Source organism: Amblyraja radiata, chromosome X (assembly GCF_010909765.2).
Source record: "Amblyraja radiata isolate CabotCenter1 chromosome X, sAmbRad1.1.pri, whole genome shotgun sequence".
In the NCBI taxonomy this organism is placed as follows: domain Eukaryota; kingdom Metazoa; phylum Chordata; class Chondrichthyes; order Rajiformes; family Rajidae; genus Amblyraja; species Amblyraja radiata.
This window is the reverse complement of record NC_045999.1, coordinates 1220686-1238427: the sequence shown is the minus strand read 5'-3', so window position 1 is coordinate 1238427 and position 17742 is coordinate 1220686. Positions and strand designations below refer to the sequence as shown.

General features: G+C 41.4%; 1 protein-coding gene across 12 annotated transcripts in view; it reads left to right on the top strand.

Annotated features, from left to right (window-relative positions):
- The window catches only part of myo9a (myosin IXA), a 153857-nt gene that overhangs the window by 76278 nt on the left and 59837 nt on the right, over positions 1-17742 (top strand). For 8 of the 12 annotated variants that reach the window (XM_033014732.1, XM_033014729.1, XM_033014733.1 and 5 more), the window contains exons 13-16: positions 2156-2297; positions 4935-5142; positions 10256-10375; positions 12767-12842. In XM_033014732.1, the coding sequence (XP_032870623.1) occupies positions 2156-2297; positions 4935-5142; positions 10256-10375; positions 12767-12842 (546 nt within the window). The remainder of the gene's footprint in view (positions 1-2155; positions 2298-4934; positions 5143-10255; positions 10376-12766; positions 12843-17742) is intronic. The other 4 variants (XM_033014736.1, XM_033014735.1, XM_033014738.1 and 1 more) reach the window with 3 other exon arrangements.

The window sequence follows — 17742 nt, the reverse complement described above, 5'->3', positions numbered from 1 at the left end:
TGTGGTATGGAGAGAAGGCAGGTATGGGATACTGAGTTGGATGATCAGCCATGATCATATTGAATGGCGGTGCAGGCTCGAAGGGCCGAATGGCCTACTCCTGCACCTATTTTCTATGTTACTATGTTTGCACTGTGGACAGATTGAATGTATACATGTATAGTCTTCTTTAACTGGATAGTAAGGAAACAAAGGCTTTTCACTGTACCTTGGTACAGGTGACACTAATAAACTAAACTAAACTTTCTACAGTGGTTTGGACCAGCTGATTTAATATCTGCCACTCGTCATAGACTGATTGTCTCTTAGCTTATTTTCTCAATTGTTGTTTAACAACTCCACCTACAAACCATTATAATTGCCCTTATTGAAGTTGAAGACACTGTTTGTGGTTCTGTGGTGTTCACCCTCAACCGTCACGCGTAATTTTCTCATATTATGATGACTTCCTCCTCGAGGATCCTTAGCCACAAAATCTTTTTTAATCCTCCTTCATTACTCATGGCTAAATCAAAAATAACCTGTTCCTGGATAGGTTTTATAACGTGTTGGTTTAAGAAGCAATTCCTTGATGTTACTCTGCAGGTTCTTGCCAGTTTGGTTCATTCAATCAATATGCAGATTAAAATGCCCCTGGCAATTGTGGTTCCCTTCTGACATGCTCCAGATGCTTCCTCATTTATGGTCTGTGCGATCAAGAGGCCACATTATGGGGGCCAGTGGATTATTCCCACCCGCATCTTCTACCCCCTGATTATCATAACATCAATCCAAACTGATTCTACATCGCTATCCACTGCTTCCATATTACAATTCAACACCTCTCTGATACCTTTCTTGATTAATCATGCTACTCTATCTCCTTTCCCTTTTGGCCTGTTCCTTTGGAACATCATATAATTTGGAATATTAAGCAGCCGGTTCTGGAAACCCTGCAGCCACGTCTCTGATTCCTATTAGATCATTAAGTTGCTATCTGTGCTGCCAACTGGTGTAACTCATTGCAAATGCTGAGTACATTTAAATAAACACTGTTAAACTTAGATTTTTTTACAGCTTTTTACTAACTATGGATTGGCTCTGTAGCACATACTTTTATTTGTGTTTTTTGCCCCAGTCTAAGTCACACTTACCTTGTTAATCTCTCCCCTCACTATGCTGTGCTAGCAATCTCCGATTTTCTCATGATTTATCAAATATCCCTTTCTTGGAGCTCTCTCCTGTCCTTTTTATTTAAAGTTCTGTCTACAACCTTTTTCATGCGATTCACCGGGAGGCTCTTGCCAGCATGATTCGACTGAAGATCACCCCAACGAGCAGCTCTTTCCTCCCTCAGTATTAGTGCCAGTGACCCTTCAACCACTGTACACTGTTTCCTTTCTTCTCTTTTTCTCTTTGCTAATTTGCACGTGGCTCAAATAATAATCCAGAGATTATCACCTTTATGGCTGTGCATTTCAATTTTTCCCTGAGCTCCTCATAATCCCAAGGGAGAACCTCCTTCGGATTCCTGCCTATGTTTATCACGACAATGGGTAAACAAGGAAACAGTCCCCACCCACACCCACCCATTCTCGTATCCAAATTCTTCTCCAGTCGGGAGATATATTCTTAACATTACAACATGGCTTTCACGGTTATGTCTTTGCGTAGGAAACAGTGGCTGTTCTCCTAACTATGCCAACCTATGATGACTACTTTGGTTTGATTATGTTAAACACATTTGGAATTGGAGTGCAGTCCTGTTGTGCAATCTCTGAAAGCTAACTTGGTTTGCATTGTCCTCTGATTAGTTATAATTAAACGTACAAGTGTACACATTGCAATCAGCAGCATTGTTTGCTTGCTCTGTAGCCCACAAGATCGCACAACTGTTAAAAGTGAAGTTGCAACTTGTACACTTGTGCAATTTATGTTTGAAGTTAGCTACATTTCTGACAGGAACTGGTCAAGTGCTTGGCTGAGATGGCCACAAGGTCCATGGAGCTGAGATCAGGTCTATCTGATCGACCAAGTTTGTTTTTCACCAAGAGAGGTGATGGTGCATATAGGCTCTGTGGTATGTCTTGACTTCTAAGTTCTCAGTTGCCTCGGTAATGATGATGATGATTCCTCTGTCTTTGCTTTTTGTATAATTGTTTATTTCTTAATTCAGTTTTCCACAGGCATCAAATCAGACGCTGCTTGACAAATTCAAGCGACAGCATGAGGGGAACAACTATATTGAGTTTCCTGCAGTGATGGAGCAGGCCTTTATCATAAAGCATTATGCAGGCAAGGTCAAGTACCAAGTGAAGGTGGGTACTGGTTTAAAAGTTGGTATTATTGTCCATGCGGTTTATGGAATAGTTAAAGGTGGGATGTGCACACTACATTGAAACCAATTGTTGAAAGCAACAATGTACTTTGCAACTATGTTACATGATCCTTTATTAATGCTGCAACAGGCGCTAAAATGCTCCATGTTTAAAAGGACAGCAGCAAAAGCAGCATGGCATCATCTAATTCTGGTCATAATCTACTATCCTTTGTTGAAATGTGTGTGTTTGGCAGGTAATTCAGTCTAACAATGAGTGTTAGACTATCTGGCAGGTAGTCTAACTGTTAACAAAAAAACTCTCCATCTAGAAAAAGGTCCCTCAGAGAGAGCCTTCACCAAGCCTTGAGTAAGATATATTGAACATTGATTCTATAATTATGTGGAGATTAAAAGGATTCTTTACTGAGTGGGGTGCATCCAGTTGATGCCTTCCCTTGAGAGGGGAGTGACCAAGTACGATTCACCGAGAATAGAAAAAACTGTGGATTCTTGTACAGGTGCACAACCTTTTATCCGAAAGCCTTGGGACCAGACACTTGTCGGATTTCGGAATTTTTCGGATTTCCGAATGGAAGATTTTTAGCGTAGATTAGGTAGGTAGAGCGGGCGGCTTGAAAAGTCTGGAGCGGCTGCCTCCTCCCCGGAGACCGGGGAATCATTGTAAATCATTGCATAAATGTTAGTCAGTTATTTTGGAGGGATTTTATGGGGGGGGTGTGAAGGGGGGGGGGGGGGTGAAGGGGGAAACTTTAATTCTTAGTCCCCTACCTGGTCGGAGAGGCGGGGAGTGGGCAATGCCTTACCGGGTCGCCGTGCAGTAAGCTCCGGAGCGCTATGGCCGCCGACTCCCAACATCGCGGAGCTGGGGCTGCGGGCGTCCGGCCGCGGGCGGCGCCGGTTGGAGCTCCGACCCCGGCAACTCTACCCCTGGCTGCGCGGCGCTCCAAATCCAGCGCCGCCCGCGGCCGGATGCCCACAGCCCCAGCTCCGCGATGTTGGGAGTCGGCGGCATCGCAGCGCTGGGATACCAGCGGGGAGCGGGCAATGCCTTACCGGGTCACCGTGCGGTAAGCTCCGGAGCGCTGTGGCCGCCGACACACAACATCGCGGAGCTGGAGCTGGGGCTGCGGGCGTCCGGCCACGGGCGGCGCTGGATTTGGAGCGCCGCGCAGCCAGGGGTAGAGTTGCCGGGGTCGGAGCTACAACGCCCGCAGCCCCAGCTGGGAGTTGGCGGCCACAGCGCTCCGGAGCTTACTGCCCGGCGACCCGGTAATACATTGACAGCTCCCCGCCTCTCCGACCAGGTAGGGGACTAAGAATTAAAGTTTCCCCCTTCACCCCCCCCGCCCCCTTCACATAAAAGCCCTCCAAACTAACTGACTTAACATTTAAGCAATGATTTACAGATGTTTAAGTGTCTCCCCGGTCTCTGGGGAGGAGGCAGCCGCTACAGTAGTACAGACCTGGGTTGACCGTGGGTCGTTTCGGGTCATGTTTGGCGCCAAACGCGAGCTTTGGTGTGCAGACGACCTCCTGGGGAAAATGGCCGGTTTTCGGAGTTTTTCGGTTTCCGGAACTCCGGATAAAAGGTTGTGCACCTGTACTATGAAATAGAAACATGAAGATTGAGGAAACACTCAGCAGCTCAGGAAGCATCAATGGAAAGAAGAACGGATAGTATTTCAGGTCCAAAGATTGAAGTCTTTTTAGATTTCAAGGTCCAAGGTTAAAGGATTTGATTAATTTGGAAGAAAGATACTAATTCTTTTTGTGGAATAAGAACGCATGAACATTAGAGCTGAGGTTTTGGATGATGTAAGAGCATTGTCCAAATTTGGTTCTCTGCAAAGCAGATGAAGTTTGTGGGAGTATGAGGTCAATTAAATCTAAGGGTATTAAGGAATGGGAACCAAGGCAGATAAGTGAAATTGAGAAAGCTCAAGCTCATAGCCATGACCAAACTGAGTGACAGAAAGATTCAGTATTTGAATGGTCACCTGTATGTTGAATCAAGAGGAATGTGGAACTCACAGCAGGACAGCACAGGACCAATCCGTCCTTATAGCCCACAATGTCTGTGACGATCGTGATGCCAGTTTAAATTATATGTATCCCTCAATTCTCTTCCTTTTTATATGCCTCTTAAACGTTGCTAATACTGTCTGCTTCTACCACCTCCCTTGGCAGTACATTCCAGGCACCTTCCAATCAGTCCAAAACAAAGCTTGTCTCGCAGCTCTCCTTTAACCTTCGTCATCTCACCTTAAATCTATGGCCTTTAGTGTTTTTCACCCTGGGAATTTGGTTGACTATAGGTCGCAGTGCACTGAATGAAATAAACAAAGTACCGGAGGAAATTAGCAGGTCAGACAGCATCTGAGGGAATGGACAGACGACATTTCATGTCAGGACCTTTCCTCAGTCTGAAGAAGTGTCCCAACCCCAAATATCCTCTGCAGTTTCATGTGACAACATTGTAACTGAATGCCTGTGTAAAAACAAAATTTGTTGGAGACAGGATTGTGAGTCGCTGATTTTCTTTAACATTTAAAAAAAAAAAAATATGATATATTGTTCAATGACCAAGCTTCTTCATAAATCTATGTTGGTGCAGGACTTCCGTGAAAAGAACACAGACCACATGCGCCCTGACATTGTTGCACTTCTGAAAGGCAGTAAGAATGCCTTTATCTGCAGTCTGATTGGTATTGACCCAGTGGCTGTGTTCCGCTGGTCAATGCTGCGATCCTACTTCCGAGCAGCTGTGGCCTTCCGCGAGGCTGGAAAACGCTTTGTTGAGAAGAAACCTGGTAAGGGATATGGTAGGTGTTTGGGTGCGTTTGACTGTCAGTGCATTTAATGCTGCATCATTGACATTGTGTGGTCAACTGTTAAGTTAATATCGAATGACGTGTCAAAAGTTCCTGGAAAAGGTGCTGCACATTCAATATTTAATATATTAATACACTGTCCCAACAAATTTGTATGTTGAGCAGTTTTAGTATATGGAAGATACTTGTTCTTCTGATGACTTGAAAGTTGCACTCTCATTATTCAACTCAAAGGCTGCAAAGAAGTTTCACTACTTTGTCTTTATATTAAATTTGGGGTTAAAGCAGTGAAATACCAAAAATAAACTCAAAATCCAAAGTGTAGGTTTGAAATGCACCGCATATGACAGAAGTACAGCTTGGATTATTGTCCTGGGTCAGGATGGAGTAAATCTGTTTGTCAGCACAGTTTATTAGAATGATCCGAAATCCGATATTAATCTGAATAGAAGTTTCTTTAAATCTGAAATAAAACCAGAAAATTATGGGAATACGTGTTGGGACAGTGGGGAAGAGGAAAAACTACAACATTTCGGGTTGAAGACATTTCAATAGGACAATTACAATGAAAGGCCATCAGCTTGAAACATTATTTCTCCTTCCACAGATTTCATTTGACTTGCTGAGTATTTTCAGTATGTTCACCTTTTACGTTGTTGGAAAATTGAAAGGTTTTCAAAACATATTTACAGATATTATTTCTGTTTTCTAAAATTCTGCTCCGGTCAAGCCTGGTGTAAAGAGAAATCTATTGAATGTGTCAAGGAGCCAGTGTTTGCCCGTGGCAATAGTTAATCCATTGTTTATATTATGTTGGATTTCTGCAAACGGTGTAAAGACAAGCTTTTTTTTGTTTTAGCACAGTCTCTACATCGCTGAATACATTCTGACATAAAACTAAAAAATGCTGTAAACATTCAGCAGGTCAGGCAGCATCTCTGAAATGAGAATTAGAGTTAATGTTTCAGGTGGGGAAAGAAAATCCTCTCAGATCTCTTTGACATTGTATTGTATTGTATTGTATTCAAATTTATTGTCATTGTCTCAGTTAGAGACAACGAAATGAATTTCCCTTACAGGCAGTATCATAAAAATAAAAATAAATAAACAATAATAAATATTAAAACATATTAAAGATAAAATAGAATGAAAAAAAAAGCACAAACAGAGAAAGTCCAATACACAACATAACACAGTGGCACCAAGGTGAGGAAGGCACCATAGTCCAGCCAGCCTCCCCTCCATTCTTCCCAGATGTTCACTCGTGGTCGAGGCCTTCCTAGCACCCGCAGTCGCCGCCCTGGGTGGCCCGATGTTCAGGCCCTCACGCCGGGCTGGTGGAACGCCGACACCGAACCCTGACGGTGAACATCCTCCTCAGCGGCCCGGACCTCCCGATCAGCCGGAGTCCGCAGCTCCCGTGTCCACAGCCCCCGTGTCCGCAGCTCCCGTGTCCACAGCCGGAGTCCTCAGCTCCCGAGTCCACAGCCCCCGTGTCCGCAGCTCCCGTGTCCACAGACATCGCTTCCCCTTAAACCTACCCCCTCTAATTTTAGACTCCCCTACCCTGGAAAAAAGACTCAGACTATTTATGCTTCTCATGATTTTATAAACCTCTAAGTTCATTCCCCAGCCTCCTTTGTTTCAGGGAAAGCAATTCCAATCTATCAATTGTCTCCTCATCCTTAAGCCCTACAGTCCATGTGGCATTTATGTGAATCTTTCCACCCCCTCTCTAGCTTAATCACATCCTTCCTATAGCCTGACTACCAAAATTGCACACATTAGTGAACTCAGCCCAACCAACGATTGGCACAACTGTAAGATGATGTCCCTGCTCCTGTACTCACTACTAATGAAGGTAAGCTTCCCGGCCTCCTCACCTTTCTACTCGTGTAGACCAGCTCCTATACACAGCTGGGCACACGCTTTGTGCAAATGCAGTCACATATAAAGTGGATCTTAAACGCTTGCCCTGGGGATTTAAATTGAGCAACTCACCTGTTATGAGCAACTAAACACTCAATTTGGTTATTTATATTGTTCATGTCTTCTGAATAATTGGGTACAGATAAAGAAATAATGAAGGGAAGAGTTTTTTGAAAATGGCTATCCTTCCATTATACTGGCAAAGCCTTTAACTTTGGTACCTTACTTTCAAATGGAAGTACTTTTGAATTGACTAATAATAGGTTATTCATCTTAATGCCAAGAAAAACATCACAGATATTTATGTAGCTGATTTGAATTCTTAACCAAATATAGCGTGTCGTTCTAGTGACTTTTGAAACCTACAGCTTGCCATTATTCAATGGTTAGTCTGTTGATTCAATCCTCTAATTTACTGTTAAAAATCATTACTCTTGGAACTAATCATGGACTTGTTATATGATGCTATGGATGGCAATTTGAGAAATTAATAGATGTGTAACACAACCATTTGACCCAATGATACATCATAGATACTACCAACGAGATGATCTGGATTATTATTTCAAGAATAAGCTATCATATCATGTTCCAGAGGTAGCTGCCAAGATAAATAACCGCTTTTGAGTAAAAATGTCTGACTTACAGAAAGTGGACGATGCATATTCCTTGCAACATAAACCATAATCTAAGGCTTTATCTAATTGAAAAAAAAATTTGAAGTCCCACATCATTAAGTATCATATAGTGGTTGAAATTTTCATCTTGCAGGGTTTGGAGGGTATTTTTGGCCAAATCCTCTATTGAATCTGTACGTTCTGTAATCTGAGATTGACCTGTTTCTGTAAATCAGGCAAATTGTGTGCAATTAGATGTATGTTAGATGATGGTTTATGTCAGTGAGCTACTTCTCTCTTTAATCAGTGCACATCTTCCTCTCTAAAGCCTGGGAGATGCATTCATTTTACAGAAAGACGCATCATCATGCTGTGGCAGCTGCTCTACACACGGATTGCTCTGCCTAGTACAGCCCTGCTCTGCATAGGTCTGTCTATTCCTGCTGCAGAAGTAGAACACTGCTCTGTATATCTTCAGCTCTTTGTAGAATACCATCTGTTTCTCCCACGTTATCATTAGAAAACGGAAGTGCATTTGTGAAAACTGACCGAATCAGCAGATCTATGAATAACCAGTCAGTTCCAGTAACTTAAAACTAGTGCCTCAGTTCAAAAAGTATGTATTTAATGGTGTATTTGTTGGTGTGTTGAGTATCAGAATAAGCCACTCATTGATATTTATTGTACATTGATGATTTTTTCCTTCCCATGATGTCCTGAGTTGCCTTACTTAGACTTGGGAACAGTGCATGGTATTAACATCACTGTGAAACCGCACTAATTAGTCCTCCTTTATGCCTTTATAAGTGCTGGTATGCCCTTATGGCAATTGTGGAAGATGCCATTTTTTTTCGTTTTGTCTAGTTAGTTTTTGTTTTTTAGGTTGTGTTTATGTGGGGGGGGGGGGGGGTGAAACGGGGCTTGCTGTCTCTCTCTTCGGGGGAATACGACTTTTTTATCGTATCCCCCTTCTCTGCCTCCGTCTGCGCTGAGGCCTGATGGCGGAGCTGGCGGCCTCGAGACTCCGGATGCAGAGCTCGGGGCTGGAACGGTGCTCCCGTTGGAGCGGCCCAGCCCGAGGGTGGAACGGTGCTCCCGTCGGAGTGGCCCAGCCCGAGGGAGGAACGGCACTCCCGTTGGAGTGGCCCAGCCCGAGGGAGGAACGGAACTCCCGTCGGAGTGGCCCAGCCCGAGGGAGGAACGGAACTCCCGTCGGAGTGGCCCAGCCCGAGGGAGGAACGGTGCTCCCGTCGGAGTGGCCCAGCCCGAGGGAGGAACGGCACTCGCGTGAGGGCGATCCGGCTCGGGGCTGGAACGGTGCTCCGGTGGCTGGGACGGCGTTCTGGCGGCTATGACCTGAGTCCGGGGTTGAGCCGCGGGCCAGCAGCTGCGTCCACTGGACTGGAGGGCGGCAGCTTCGACCACCCCGGGCCGCGGTGTTTGAGCCGGCCCGTTGCGGGGTTCGGTGAGCCGCGGGACTGTTTGTGCCATCGCCCGGTGGGGAATCGCCTCAGCGCAGAGGGAGAAGAGGAGGGAAGAGAAGGGAAGAGACTGCAGCCCTAAGATTTTTGCCTCCACCACAGTGAGGAGGTGCTTGGAGGACTCACTGTGGTGGATGTTAATTTGTGTTTATTGTTGTTATTATTGTATGATTGTATGTATGACTGCAGGCGCGAAATTTCGTTCAGACCGTAAGGTCTGAATGACAATAAAGGCATTCAATTCAATTCAAAAATTAAAATGCTACATCTTAACCATGTAACATAGAAATATAGAAATTAGGTGCAGGAGTAGGCCATTCGGCCCTTCGAGCCTGCACCGCCATTCAATATGATCATGGCTGATCATCCAACTCGGTAACCTGTACCTGCCTTCTCTCCCCACTCCACTGAAAACCAGAAGCTTAATGGGTTTGCTGATCCATGGACTCCATTTAAGATTATTTGAACATGTCTAATTTAGTTTATGGTGCTTGAAAATCGCACAACAGTTTGAGTTGTTGGTGAAGCTAATTTGGATCAGCAGAGATTGAAAATAAAATGACACTAATATTTAACTTTTAACAATAATGATTTGGCTGCCCCTTTGGAAAAAGATATTTGAGAACCTTGTGTGGGGCTTTGATTGATTAAAACCTGGATGAAAAATGATAAAGTTCGGACATAAACTGATTTTTTTCCTATGCTTTTTAAACACTAAGAATAAATCAATGCACATTTCACTCACTGCTGGTAGTTTTATAGGTTAGTGCTAACTTTCTAAAGATATAATCTGTACCCATGAATGTAAATTTTGTCTTTCTTTTACGTCTATATCTTACTCAAGTGTGTCGACATTTTTTGCAAGTCACTAGAGATTTAACTCATTGAAGTTAAATTAGATGGCAAGGCAGACTCATGCTCTAACTACAACGTAGATATTAATGATAGATGTGCTTTACTATTTTTGTCGTGTTTAGATCCTTGTAGTTGTTTCTCAACCTTTCAAATTCCTATCGTGAATATCTTTACTTTGTATCTCTTTTATTTTTTTCTTTTGTTTTCATTTTGCTTTCCAAGGGCATGATGATGCTGTTCCATACCCGGTTTTGAAAAGTGTCGATAGTTTTAGCTTTCTGCATCACCCAGTCCATCAGAGGAGTTTAGAGATCCTCCAGAGGTGCAAGGAAGAGAAGTACAGTAAGGCTCAAAATCCAGCAATATTCCACTTACCTGCAGGAAATGACATTCCAAGAGCATTCACTTGACACTAGTGGTCTTCATTAGCTCTTTAAAGTATTAAACAGCTGTTGATATGACCAAGTAACTGAGGTTAGTAACTCCAGTGTTACCAGTCGGTCGGTACTATGCTGGACTATATTTTAAAATGATCCAACTGAGTACTTAGCTCACAGATGATCACTGGCTAATGAAGACCACTGACTTGAAGCCAAAGGACACTAGGGATGTTCGTGGATTTGAAACCACAGACTTCAACAAAAAAGGCACATTATGTAAATTATTCATGCTTCTTCCGTACTTTGACTGACACGCAGGGAATGAAATGAGAAACGGGTTGCTACTTTGCAGAAAAAAATTCTTCTCAATTTCAAATGAAAAAAGCCTCAAGATTCTGTGGTTTCGCCAGGTATTTTTAATCAAAGTAAATATACACCTCATGTTTCTTTGGCTATTCTGCTCAAGTGAATGTTGCTGGTTTTGTTATCATGTCTGTCCCTTTTCCCAGCTCTCTTTTATGTGTTGACTAACTCTTGTTGTGCATGACCTCAGCAGATCGTCTTGCCTGAGTGCTAATAATTTCACTGGTCTCTTAATCCAGCCAGACAGTACCAACAACCACAATAGAGGAAATGACAAACATAAAGTAACTAGCACTTTTACTGTCAGACATCTTTCCTTGTATAGTTTATTTGTTGACTAAGGTGATCAGATGTTTGTGTATTTTAGGTTGAGCTTGAAAATACAAGTTCAAGTGAGTTTATTGTCATGTGTCCCTGATAGGACAATGAAATTCTTGCTTTGCTTCAGCACACAGAACATAGTTGGCATTGACTACAAAACAGATCAGTGTGTCCATATACCGTAATATAAATATATACACACATGAATATAATAATACAATGCCACCTTCCTTACTGGTGGGTTCAGGTCTAGAAATGTTGCTTTGGGAGAGGTTTCACTGAAAGTTCAAATGATTAATCTCCACAAATAATAAATTAGAGCAGTAGGGAATCATTTATACAAATGTAGTGTTTTGACTAAAGATGAATCTGTCCTAAACTTAAAAACAATGAGGGATTCATGCAAAAGGTGAAGTGAGGGAACCACATTACTTTGTGAGCTTTTAACCGACGATCTCATTAATGCTTGTGCTAACAAGTCATCTTGTGTTTTTATATGGGATGTTTTTTTATGCAGGAAGTATTTTTTCTAATTAATGCCAAGAAACAAAAATTGTAAAAGAAAAATCTAGAGAATTTGAAAGTAATTTTTTTCCATTTGTCAGCTGAGTGAATTCCACTACTTTAGGATCGGAGGATTTTTTCAGAGAGTAGTGATATTCTTTCCTTTACCAGTGGGAAGGGATGAAATATATTCATTATCATGTTGATAATAGGTGGCTATGTATTCATCCATGGGATGAATGAGGGATTAACCCTCATTGATTTTTTTTTCATCCACTAAATTAAGACTTGTTTCTTAAAAGTTTGTCCAGAAGTCATGAATTTGAATGCAAGTGAGGCTGAAAGTGTGTGTGCCTTGCTGCTTAATGGACATCAGACCCATTTTTTCTTCTAACACCCAAGTTCAAGACATCAAGTAACATGTGTATATTAAAGCACTTTGTTAAAATGATTACCATAATTTTTGGTCAAGTATAATGAGTTATCTTTGTTCTCCAAGTTGCTTTGGGCTTGGTCATTTACATGTGCAACATGCTTTCCTCTGACAACCACTTCAGAGCTATTATACTCATCTATCTCATGGGACTTAGAGGACAAGCCAATTTAATTTGAGACGAATTGGGCAGAGAATATGATTAAAAACACTTCCTGCTATACACTGGAATCCTTGCTTCCATTGGAGCAACTCTTCAATGGTGGTCCCGTGATCTTTCCTAAACATTTTTGCTATTGTCTTTGCTTCTGGTCTTGTAACCTCATTGACCATTGTTTTATTTTGTACGTGATACATGTTTACTTCCGTGCCTCAATCCTGTGCTTTCTAAGGGTTAGGCACTGAAAATCTTGGCTGTGATTTTACCTTTTCTGAAAATTAAAATCTTGCTTTGTTATGGAGTATAAAAGAGCAGAACTTAAGACCAGGACATAATTTACCAACTTTTTTTTTGCTTTGTTTATGAAGTAAGTGCTTGTTGCAACTATTCTCCGTTCCCCAGACGTATCTTGTGTGTATTGTACCTGTTTCTGCATTGTATCTGCTGTCAAGGAATATTCAGATTGTCACTGCTCATATGCCTGCAGCATGCTGTAACAGATGCATGCTTCATTTTGCTGCTGTTCATTTCCATCTGGTTAATCACCATTTTAGCACTTGTTTTTGTATTAGGTAATACAAGAAAAAGCCCCAGAACACCGTTGTCTAATTTGCAGGGAGCAAATACCATCAACGACAAACCCTCACGGTAGGAATGGATTTCTTCATTTACTTAAGTCAACGATAGTGATTTTGAAGTTATTTGTCATCCTTTAAATCCAAGTTGTTGCAGACGCAAATTACTGTGAATTTCCATCACTGAATACGAGAGATAAAATTTGACAAAACAGTGGAGCGAAGGGATGGGTGACATTTCGGGTCGAGACTGTTCTTCAGACTGAAAGTCACGGGAAAATGAAACGAGAGATATGGATGATGATGTTGAGAGATATACCCTCTCTCGCTGCTCCCCCTTTTTGCTGTGTCTCCACATCATCGTCTAAATCTTTTGTTTCCCTCTCCCGTGACTTTCAGTCAACCCGAAACGTCACCCATTCCTTCTCCCTAAACACGCTGCCTGTCCTGCTGAGTTACTCCGGCATTTTGTATTTATCTTCGGTTTAAACCAGCACCTGCAGTTCCTTCCTACACATGAATGTTCTTCATCTTGGTGAATTCAAAATTCATAACTAAGTGAAAAATGAAATGATATTTGAAATGAGAATTATTTATGCTTTAAGAAGTGGGTTAGGCCGTTAGGCAACAGGAATTCTGTATTAAGGAGGTGAATGAAAAGAGCTTGGTGTTTGTTTATGCTCTGCCTGAATCAGAATTGAATTCAAAACAACAATAGTGTTTCATGTATGCGGCTGTCTTAAGTTCATAAGTGATAGGAGCAGAATTATGCTATTCGGCCCATCAAGTCTATTCCACCATTCAATCATGGCTGATCTATCTCTCCCTCTTATCTCCATTCTCCTGCCTTCTTCCCATAACCATTGACACCCATACTAATCAAGTATCTATCTATCTCTGCCTTAAAAATATCCATTGACTAGTCCTCCACAGCCTTCTGTGGCAAAGAATTTCACAAATTCACCACCCTCTGACTAAAGACAATCCTCCTCATCTCCTTCCTAAAGGAACATCCTTTAATTCTGAGGCTACAACCTCTAGTCCTAGACTCTCCCACTGGTGGAAACATCCTCTCCACATCCACTCTATCCAAACCTTTCACAATTCGTACACTACATTGTGTACACATCTGAATTCTATTAATGCTAGATGATAAAAGCTGGAAATGCTGGAAATGTGCATTGCATCTGTTAAGAGTCTTTAAAAAAATGCTGATTTGGCTCATAATAAAGTTTAGGGATTTCCTTTTATGAGGCTTGTTATTTTTTTTAAGTTATGAGCTATGGTTGTTACACAAACTGAGAGTGGATTATGAGTTTGGCAATACTTGTGTTTATTTTGTGTAATAATATCTGTGAATATGAAGTTGACGATAATATTGTTCATTCTTCTAAACATATTTAGAAAGATATTCTGAGAGATACTTAGCAAATATGTGACTGATTTATTCATTAGATTTGAACTGTGCCTTGGCAAGTTTGAATTATTTTTCAGTTTCTATGACATATGGTGGGAGTGATTCCATTTTACTTTGATATTCTTCATAAAGTATATATCACAGCAGGAATTCTTGAAAAGGAAAGGGTTTAGCATATTTTCTCTGACTGGCACTCATTAAAAACCATAAAGCAAGATCATGAGGCATGTTATAAATGTGTGGGCATTTCATGAACTTAGGAACTTGCAAGTACTACTGTCTTACCAAACTCTTCAGGGGAAAATTAATGCTTTCCCACTAAAATCTAGGATGTTAATAAACGTAGAGAATGCGGCAAATATTTAGTGAGTCGGGCAGCATCTTTGGAGTGAAAAATATCTCAGATGTTGCGTTGATGTCCTTTCACCAGAGGAGAGAAGTTAGAAATCGCAGCTGGTTGAACTTGCAGAGAAGCAGCCAGGGTGGATGGAGCAAAGGGAATGCCTATAGAGTGACAATCGAGTGATTATGAGGTGATGGTGAATGCTTATTAACCATAGATAGTCTGGAAAAGATTAATGAAATGAGAGGAGAGCGTAGGGAATATGGACACACTGATCTGTTTTGTAGTCAATGCCTACGATATTCTGTTGTGCTGAAGCAAAGCAAGAATTTCATTGTGATATCAGGGACACATGACAATAAACTCTCTTGAATCTAGTTCAAAGCAGTGAGTTTGTGTAATAGATTGAAGCTTAAGCCCAAAAAACAATATTCATTAGAATTGTTTGAATTTTAAAATGTGACACTATTTATTTGCTATTTGTGTATTGAGCATCATTTTTCTCACACTTCCCCCTTTTTATTGGCTCAAGTTGAGCTTTGACTGCAAGCCAAAGTCAGACCTGAGATTTGGTTCAGCCCTGGGAATCTCTGGTTGCCTTACTTGTTAGCCCTCCTATAGTCTGCTGCTCTGAAGAGAATATTGATTTATTCCCATCAATTATTTAAAGAAAATAATGGCTTATTCTGTGCCACGGTATATCCCCGTTGCCACACTAGCAAAAACACAGTGACTTGTGCTGAACCGTGAGTTCATAGAATCGTAGAACACTTACGGCACAGGAAGAGACCATATTTTCCCTATTCTTCCTCTCAAACTGCATTACCTCATTTATCTGCATTTTATTTCCTCTGCCATATGTCTGTCTGTTGGTATCTCTATCCTCACAGTTCTCAGTGCTGCCAAGTTTTATGTCATCTGCAAATTTGGAAATTGTGTTTTGACATCATCATACTTGTGCGGTATTAAACCTTGAGCATTAACAGGCTGTTGGGTAATTGGTGACATCCCAGCCAAGAGAGGCTGTCTTAAAAACATTTACACAAAATATTTTGTTACTTTACTTAGGGTGCAGGTACTGTAAAAGCTATCTTCTTATAATTGCAGTGTTAATCTGCCTAGTTGCCTAACAAAGCTATTGACAAAAGAATAATGAGCAAATAATTTGCACCTTCCATAACAAGTCACAAATCAAGAGCATTGTGTTAGACACAAAATGCTGGAGTAACTCAGTGGGTCAGGCAGTATATCTGCATAGAAGGAATGGGTGACGTTTCTGGTCGAGACCCTTCTTCAGATTGAGAGTCGGGAGAGAGAAACACTCAATCTGCCTAAACCTACCTGATCTCCTGGTTGCTAAACACTTTAACTCCTCCTCCCATTCCCACAATGACCTTTCTGCCCTAGGCCCCCTCCACTGTCAATCCCCCTCCAGAGTGAGGCCCAGTGCAAATTTGAGGAACAGCACCTCATATTTTGCTTGGGCAGCTTGCACCCAACGGTATGAATATTGACTTTTCTAACTTCAAGTAACCCTTGCTTTCCTTCTCTCTCCATCCCTCCCCCTTTCTAGTTCTCTGACCAGTCTGTGTCCCCTTGATTAAAATGTATCTCTGTATGCTTTGTTGTCACCTTCTCCTAGCTAACAATGATCTATTTTACATTTTCGTTGAACTTCGTCCCCTTTGATGTCTCATTTTCACAAACCCTTTCTTATCTCTGTGCCTCCTTCTCCCCTGACTCTCAGTCTGAATAAGGGTCTCGACCCAAAACGTCACCCATTCCTTCTATCCAGAGATGCTGCCTGTCCTGCTGAGTTACTCTAGCATTTTGTATCTATCTTCTGTGTAAACCAGCATCTGCAGTTCCTTCCTACACGAGCATTGCGTTAATCTATTTGTTTCCATCTTTTCTCACAACCAGGGGCAACCAGCCTATTTTCTGCTATCCTGGGTTGGGGTCACAACACAAAGTGAACCTCACCTTTGTTGCTCTTTATGTGAGCAGTTGAGCATGTGCGCTATTCTCAGCATTGGAATGTCTGCATTTCTTGCAAGTATGGTCTGCAGAGAGGGCTTTTCTATCAGCATGAGTGATCAGAGCTCAAGTGTTCAGGAAGCTGGCGTGATTGGTCTTATTCGGTGATGCAGCTTGACATAGTTTTAGTATGGACCTATTTTTTGAATCAATAACTGTTTAATATTTCATAACTTCCATTTAATTTCACCAGGACTAGCCCAGTTATAACAATACTGGTCATGTCAATTTTTAATTACTGGGTTAAATGGCAAGAACTTTAAGCAAATTTTGAGCTATGAAGTTCAGCCTGCAGTGACCATCTGGGAAATTTGATTGTAACAAAATCAGAAATTATACTAATTGAGTTCTTATAATGGTGCATATTCTGGGTGTTTGCGAATGGCGAGAGGCTGTTAAATTAACATGGAGATAGATTGTAAAAGTGTAAACTGATCTCACTGCATTGCTAACTCATTTCTGAAATGTCTTCATAATTGCTTTGGTGAAGACATACACTTGTGATTTATTGTTCATCCTTTTAGTTGCTTAGTAACCTTATTAATCATACAGCTGCTTCCTGTGTGACTTCATTCTGAACATATGGGTTTGCCAGCAGAATAATAATAAAAATCGTGGGTTCTCTACTCCCAGTTATTGTAGTTGTGAATAAACCTTTCAATTTGTCTAAGTGTTAGGAATGAAAGCTGCACGTACCAGGAAGTGATTTATTTTGTTGCCCTATATTTAAATGAGAGTTGTTCACTCTTGTTCAGTAGACCAATTCCTTCGATCACCTATGGGACTTCTAAAATTAATAAATTCTCTTTCATGTTCAAATGATCATCCCTACCCACCCCGTGCATCTTAAACTCCACAGTTACAAATCCCTACAGGGATCAGTACAGGGACCTCAGTTGTTTGTGATATATGTAAGTGACTTGGATGAAAGTGTGGATGAGTTGATTAGTAATTTGCAGTTGATACAAAAGTTGGAGATGCAGACAGTGAAGAAAGGGTGAGAGGTTACACCCAGATAAATCTCTAAAATTAAAACTAGACAAAATCTGATCGAACCTGGTTTAAGAACTACAAGATTTAAATCCTTTTGTCACATGGTAGCTCTGTTATTCTTCATGTTAAAGTGTTGAGTATTTTCATCATGTGCATTTCATATTTCTTGTTCTATTGATTTCA